At 36.2% G+C, this 8024-nt stretch overlaps 1 protein-coding gene across 1 annotated transcript in view; it reads left to right on the top strand.

The window, feature by feature from the left end:
- Positions 1-3283, top strand: part of LOC110455214 (vigilin-like) — a 23194-nt gene extending 19911 nt beyond the window's left edge. Inside the window, exon 25 of the mRNA XM_021505199.1 lies at positions 749-3283. Coding sequence (XP_021360874.1) covers positions 749-979 — 231 coding nt within the window. The 3' untranslated portion in view covers positions 980-3283. The remainder of the gene's footprint in view (positions 1-748) is intronic.
- The last annotated feature ends 4741 nt before the right edge of the window (positions 3284-8024 follow it).

The raw sequence follows: 8024 nt of genomic DNA, 5'->3' as shown, positions 1-8024 counted from the left end.
ACTTGCCGAAACAGTGTCCGCTCGATATCTCGAGTAATTATTAACGGATTAACTTCAAACTTCACAACAAGGTTAATTAGCATGAAACCTCGGACAAGTTTGATAACCGCCATTATCCGACCGTAATTATTGGAGTTATTCCCCTTGGTTTCATTAATGCGATGCATGTGTTCCATGATGTTGAATTGCACTCATTGATCTACCAGTTATGTTGAATGATTTCTCTTTCAATATCAATTACTCACAAATGCTTCATATATTTCAATCATACAAACAACTGCTCATTCAATGTGTGACGGGCGTATTATATACCGCTCGCGGTAACCTTGTTAAGTATTGCTATGCTCATAATTTGTGTTATACCTTAGTGGCCCAGTATGTTGGAGTAACATCAATGCATAAATCATTAACTATTGATTTCTACAGATATTCTGGAAATATTTTGAACTCGCGTGTTTTTTTTGTATTGCTCTTCGTAAAAAAAATACTAAATTAAATTCAAACAAAACAATAAATGTGAATCCTATTTGATTACAATATATTTTTTAAACTCCCAGTCCAACAGATTTCAAGCTTTACCAGTATGAAGCATTTTCCATTGGATGCAGGATGAGTCTGAATAGAATTGTGTTTTGGGAAAGAAAACAACCAGAGAGCCAAGCAATAAATTCTGTATGGCCCTAGTCTAGATAGTTAACATACCAGTAATAGATACATGTACATTCATTAATACTTTTCTGTTTTACAGCTCCAGGACGTGATAGACCAGGAAGCCATGCAACAGCTTACTAGACCACCAAGTAAGCAGGGAGGTGGTGGCAGACGCAACCCAGAACCTCCCCAGGGTTTCTTGGTTGCTAATGGCCCATGGGATAGCGTTCCAGATACCACCAGCACAGAAGAGTTCCCCTCGTTCGGTGCTGTTACTGCTCCCAACCCTGGTCGCGCCTGGGGACCCACACCCTTTGGCAAGAGGTAGACACTGCTAACACGACTGTGAAGCTCACCATTAGATATGGTTTCTGTCCTCTCAACAGTGTTTAAACATGTTTGAGTCCTGTGTGTTTGACCGGCCCTATGTTTTGACACCTATATTTCTCGGGACAGTTGGCCCTGTTTATCACCTCTTGGCTGTGGTATTTGCCATCAGAGGGTCGCTGTTCCTTTTGGTAGGATTGGTCAAAATAACCATTGACTAGTTTCTGGTACCTCATTGGAATTTTGAACTTTCAAGGTTGATTAAAAAAAATGAAATTACCTTGCTTTTGGGAGATAAGGAAGTACTATTTGTGCCATTCTATCAGTTTGTAAAAAATCTCTCATTTCATTGTTTGATTTACACAAATGTCAGCAATGTTTTTTTTTTTTTTTTTTTTTTTTTTTTTAAAAGTTNTACTTAATGGGTAAGGGAGGGGGGTGGATTATAATGAAACTTGAATGAATGCTGATGTATGGGTGTGGTGTGATACTTTGTGATTCATTTATTAATACTTAATATTGAATCAACTGCCATATAGATTCCAAGCATTTCGATGCCTTAGTGTCTCCTCACTTTCAAGTTATTTTTCTCCTTTTTGTATATGGATGCTGTTAAGACTAGAAGGATGTATTTGTTATTGTAAACCCATACTTTCTGTTTGTTATGCAAGCATTTTAAAAGTTTTATCATTGAAATTTTTAACAGTGATATATACGACTGGATTCGAAAGCCTTCCGTTTTCAATGCTGCCCTGCAATATATTGTTTACTGAAGAATCTTGAGTGATGCTGTTAGCATAATTTTGTTCATTGGAAACACCAACCACTGATCACGGAAACATCTTCCACAATTTCTGTGACTGGTTTCTACTTCAGCTAAAATATCAGAAAACTGGTATTGACTATTTACATCTACACAAGAAGTTTTGAGTTGTGATCTACAATTGCCATGTATATTATTTGTTTTAATTTTCCTCTGCTTTTCATGCTGATATTCGGCACAATATTTGTGTAACATTTTGATTAGAGCTCATCAGTGTAAATTGATTTGATGTGTAGTTGTGGATGGTAGCAACAATTATGTTGACCCAGTGAGTTAATTCAACAATGAAATTGTGTATGATTTCCATGTGGTGGAGGTGATGTTAGTGCTAAATAGAAGGGGAAAAAATCATGTATCATAATTAATATATATATTAACATCATGATTCAAATTATTCTTTGTTTGATAAACCATTCAGTATCTCCTTTATATGACAACCCTGGCATCCCCGTAGCGGCACATGGAATGTCTGACTGGGCATTAAGGCATAGTTGATGGGGAGGGGGAAAGGGTTTTATTTGATGTATGAAGTGTGTTTGTTGTATAAATGCAGCTATAATGGTATGAATCCCTAGATGTTTGCTCTCACCATATCTTTAAACTAGTCACTGTACCTCCCTAACTTTTACATTAAAAATTAAAAAAAAAAATGTTCAAGAAGATGTAGAATTAGACGGAATAATGAATCATTGCAGCTCTTAACTGGTATTGTCCACAGATTGCATTTTAATTCCTCATTAAATAGTAGCATCTGCTTTAACTTTTTATTGAAAAAAGCATATTTTATCAGTATTTGATATATATATATTATTGATATAAAAGAAAAATGAGAAAATCTCACCATATAGTACCAATACTGGTGTAGTCATACCACTATACCCTGTGACCTCCCACCTCAGTGTTGGTAATGTAAGGAGCTAACATATGAAAGCTGAGGTGCAAGAGTTACCGGTCCTGATAAACATTTATGCAATATACATGTATTTAACATGTGAGCTATGTCCTAACCACAAGGTCCATGTAGTTGTCTCTGTCAGGAGCATATCTCTTTTGTGCCACTCACCATAACAAAGGTCAGATGTTTGCCTCGGGTAAATCAACTATAGCCTCGTTTCTATGGTGACTGTACAGTGTTTCCATGGTAATAGTATGGTTGTGCAAACAGATTTTTGTTACTTTTTTTCTATTGTTGATTTTAGAATTTTAGTGTAAATTGTTACTGGTTTGCCCACAGCTATGTTTAAAGTTGGGCATAATTGTAATGAAATATTACAATAACAATTGTTCAACATTTTACACACATGTAAATTTGATTATACAAGAGACTAGACGTGTTTTCCCACTGTATACACACATTATAATTTTAGGATATCAACGACCTATGTCAAGGACTATGTTCTTTATCCTGCTACCCTTCATTTACTGTGATTCAATGTTCTTCAGAACACTTGAACAGAAAAATAAAAATTGAGAAAAAATATACTTCAGTGTTTGTTTTTCTTGTCTTCAATTGTTACAATGGTTATTTGTAGTGTAAAAGTGGAACTGTTCGTGTAATACATTTCAGCTTTGAAATGACGAACTCACTTTGAAGGTTGGCTTTCACACACATCAGTATTAAGTTTCGATCAAAAGTTACCTCAAGGTGCATTTACTGTAACATGACTCGATCAAACAGATCAAGTCAAGTCAAGTAAATTTTATTTAACGTCGATATGATTACAAAGATAAACACAAGCTCGTTTAGTGAGCTTTTACAATCGACATAACAAATAAAACGTACATAAAACAGGGTTTCATTAATTAAACAAGATGTGTTCGTGCTGTAAAAGATACAAATAGAGAGGAAGCACCCAATAAAATCATTTAATTTTTAAATGAATAAGAATAACATATTAATGCGGTAAAAGTGGCAGGTTACATTTATCGGATTGAATTTATTCATAACTTTATCACATTTTTGCTTATAGTTTGGTTTGAGATGAAGGAAAGATATAATAGAACTTGAGAAAAGATCGATAGTACGGTGGTACATGGTCAGCTCCAAGGGTTGGGGAGCCTCCTACCAGCATGGTATGCTCGACCTGCACCGCAGTAACTCAGGATTAGTTATTTTTAATTTTATTATAGAAGGTCATATATTCAACATAATCACAGATAAATTTAGAAACATATCACAGGCTGATAATATATCAAAACTTTTTATAAAATTTTGAAATCTTAAAATTTTAAGATACATAAAGCATACTTCAGTACACAAACTAACATAATAAAGCACAAAAGCAGGAGCAGCAGCTAGCTTCAATCACATTTAAACATATCTAAACATACCTAAAAAAAAAGGCCACTTAAAACGGGCATGCAAAAAACAATTTAAAATATTCACATGGTTAAGACGTAACGGATTTACACATGGCACATCTACAGGTTTGGCCGTTCCAGCTTCCCATACATGCCTTGAAACTGGCAACATCCACAGCATTTCTTGTCTCAGCCGAAAGATCTTGCCATAGTTTCGCCGCGAGGTACGAGAAGCTGTTCCGTTCTTGCCGTAGATACTTATAACATGTTACCATACCTGAAATGAAAGAATCATGTTCATTGTTATTAGTTTGTACTGGTTTTTTTTAGATAAGATGGACAATCTTAAAAGTTTCAATGGCTATTTTCCTTAGTCTCTCCACATGTGGCATGTTTGTCTGAGACTTTCTTAAAAGGACCTCATAACTTTAGTCAAAATCCTGGTAGATAAATTTCAGGGCCCTATAGTTTACTTTTTCAATTTTGTCAGTGCAACCTTTATTACAGAAATGCCACACTAAGGGACAGAACTTAAAATTTGAAAGTATAAAAGAGTTATAAATTGCCTTCCGTCCTTTAACAGTGAGATTTTGCCCGATGCGTTTTAATACATTTATCTGTCTTGATGCCTTGTTGCAGATATTTGTTATATGTTGAGAAAAATTTAGGAGGTAGTCAATTTTGACTCCAAGTAGTTTTACTGATTCCTCACACGGAATACTAGTGTCGCCAATGCAAAAAATGGGTTTTTGTTCAAAAGTTTGTTTGCCAATGGCTAGGGCCTGATTTTTTTCTGGGTTTGCTTGCATCTGATTTACATCAAACCAATTTATTAAATTTAAACTTTCCCTTTCTAAAAATTTTATCATTTTCTGGTAACAAGAATCTACATATGATAAAGTATTGTCGTCTGCATAATTTAGTAATGTTGCATCATTAATGGTGAAAAAATGTCATTTATGAACACATTAAAAAGTAGGGGCCTCGGGATAGAACCTTGGGGTACACCGTTTACAGTGTATTCATATGTACTAGAAAAGTTACCTGTTTTCACACACTGCTTTCTGAAAACAGGTAACAGAGAACGGTAAACAGGTTGCAGTGCAACTATTGCGACTAATCGGATAAACAACATGGCCGACAGACACCCATCTTGGATATTGACAGTCAAAGTTTGTTATGGCTATTTCTCTCTCAAATTTATATGTAGGTTCCCCTTGTTCCCTTGTTGTTCAAGGCAACTTTTGAGACAGATCGGATAAACAACCTGGCCGACGGGCAGCCATCTTGGAATTTGACAGTTTAGGTTTGTTATCACTATTTCTCTGGAAGTACCAGAGGGATCTTTCTCAAATTTTATATGTAGGTTCTCCTTAGTCTCTTGTTGTGCAGGGCAACTTTTGGGACTGATCGGATAAACAACATGGCCGACAGGCAGCCATCTTGGATTTTGACAGTGAAGGTTTGTTATCGCTATTTCTCAGGAAGTACTGGAGATATCCACCTAAACCTTTATCTGTAGGTTTCTCTTGGTCTGTAGTTGTACGTGTTCAATTTTTAGACTGATCGGATAGAAAATGGCCGAGAGGCCATAGTCTTGGATTTTGACATTAAAAGGTTTGTTATTGCTATTGCTCAGGAAGTACTAGAGGGATCTTTCCAAATTTGTTATTTAGGCTCCCCTAGATCTGTAGTTGTGCATATTTAATTTTAAGAATGATAAGAAAAATAAAATTGCCAACATGAAGTCATCTTGGATTTTGACAGTGAAGGTTTGTTACGGCTATTAATCGGGAAATACTGGAGAGATCTTTCTTATTTTTTTATGTAGGTTCCCTTGGTATGAAGTCATGCATATTTTCTTATGAGACTGATCGAATACACAAATCTTTGATTTTGACAGTTAAGGTTTGTTAGTGCTATTTCCCAGGAAGTACTGGAGGGTTCTTTCTCAAATTCTATATGCAGGTTCCCCACTATCCTTTATTGTTCATGTTTACTTTTGAAACTGATCAGTTAAACAAAATGGCCTACCGACAGCCATCTTCGATTTTTGACATTGAAGGTTTGTTAGTGCTTATTTCTCAAGAATAGCTTGGGGAATCTTTCTCAAATTTGATATGTAGAATTCCCTTGATTCCTTGTTGTGCATGTTATATTTTGAGACTGATCATAAAAACAAAATGGCTAAAGGAAGAACTAAACAGATCTTTCTCATATTGTATTGATCGATTCTATTTCTTTCACATTAAGTACTGTACTAGTAAATATATGAAATGACAAACTCACTTTGAAGGTTGGCTTTCACACACATCAGTATCAAGTTTAGATCAAAAGTTACCTCAAGGTGCATTTACTGTTAACATGACTCGATCAAACAGGTTAGAGGAAAGAAGAGAAAAGATCGAACTGACAAAGAACTAATGAAGATGGTACAATGATGGGCGCCAAGATCCCTCTGGGATCTCTTGTTTGATCTGAATGTTCGATAATAACATGTGACGGTTACGACACGATAGACAAACATATTTTCAGTTACCAATGCATAAATTGAACTTGCCATTGTCTGACATTATTTTGTCTGTAGTTTGAGATAAGGTGTTGCCCATACAATGTCATTTTATTTCTTTATCTGATTAATCAAGAACGATAGATTTATGCTATTTAGCCAGTTACTTGTTGAGATTAAAGGCTCTCAGTATTTTCAAATTAATCACCTTCAGTTTAAATATATACGGTTCTAATGGGCTAAAATCTGTAAAAGCATGATAAACGTCTTGACTCACTTTTACGGTCAATGTGTCATTTAACACAGCGCATCATGCTGTTTGACCTGTAGCCTGGTGGTTAAAGGACTCACACGTTTGTTAAAATACATTACCCTTGCAAGGTATTTCAGCTCAAATGTATTTAACTCGTTCACCGCTGAAATTTCATAATGAACTATTCCTATCTTTGAGTTCTATCTTCATATTTGGCTGGTAGCTTCTTGGGACGGAGCCCGACACATTTTGAGAATGACTATGACCTTGACGTACTTTCAATGTCATATGGGTCAAATATGTCAAAAAAAACCCGACCTCTAAATAATCGAAAGGCATAGACTCATAAAATTTGGATGGTGGTTTCTTGGGATAGAGCTCACCAAAGTTTGCGAATGCAAATTACCTCAACCTACTTTACAGGTCACAGAGTTTAACAAAACTTCACAGGCGCGGATTTAGGGGGGGGGGGGATATATCATTGTCTACACTAGTGAATTAGTCAACAATTATAAAACGCGATACTATATAGCTAGTGGCCTTGGGTGTCGCACTGATTTGAACTTATCCGTTTGTTTAGCAACTTAGTGATGCCATGAGTAACTCATTAATTAAACAGCAACGATGTTATGGTGTTATTTGTTCTTTTGTACGACACACTATTATATGAAGTACTGTACTGAAGGTACAATGTCTGAAGACTAGATATTGTGCGTCCCTACATTTATTTTTTGACGGTGGACCTCTCGTATCCCCCTTGCGGGCGGGACGCCAAATTAGGTAATAATGAACAAGCCCCCTATGGATTCATACATTTGTCATCACCAGGTTGCCCCTATAATAATACCACCTGACTTCTAAAACACGCTGTCGATAGAGAATTTGAACCGAAACTTTAATTTTCTTTCCAGTACACAAACAAAAATCTTTGGGCCATATATGTTTTTTGTTAATTAAACATAAAAACAATCCTCAGAACACGGGATATCGCTTCTGAGACGTTCTAGAAAACACATTTTTTTGGGGGAGATCCCCCAAACCCCCCTTAAAGGAGAGTGGGAAAACCCCCTCCTGTACCCTCACCCTCCTCGCGCTACGCGCTCGGGCTGCTGCCTTCGGCAGCACACCGTTGACTATTGAGAAAAATTTCTCGCCCCCCC

This window comes from Mizuhopecten yessoensis, unplaced genomic scaffold, assembly GCF_002113885.1.
Source record: "Mizuhopecten yessoensis strain PY_sf001 unplaced genomic scaffold, ASM211388v2 scaffold8167, whole genome shotgun sequence".
In the NCBI taxonomy this organism is placed as follows: Eukaryota; Metazoa; Mollusca; class Bivalvia; order Pectinida; family Pectinidae; genus Mizuhopecten; species Mizuhopecten yessoensis.
Note: the sequence above shows the minus strand (reverse complement) of the source record. Positions and strands in the feature narration are given on the sequence as shown.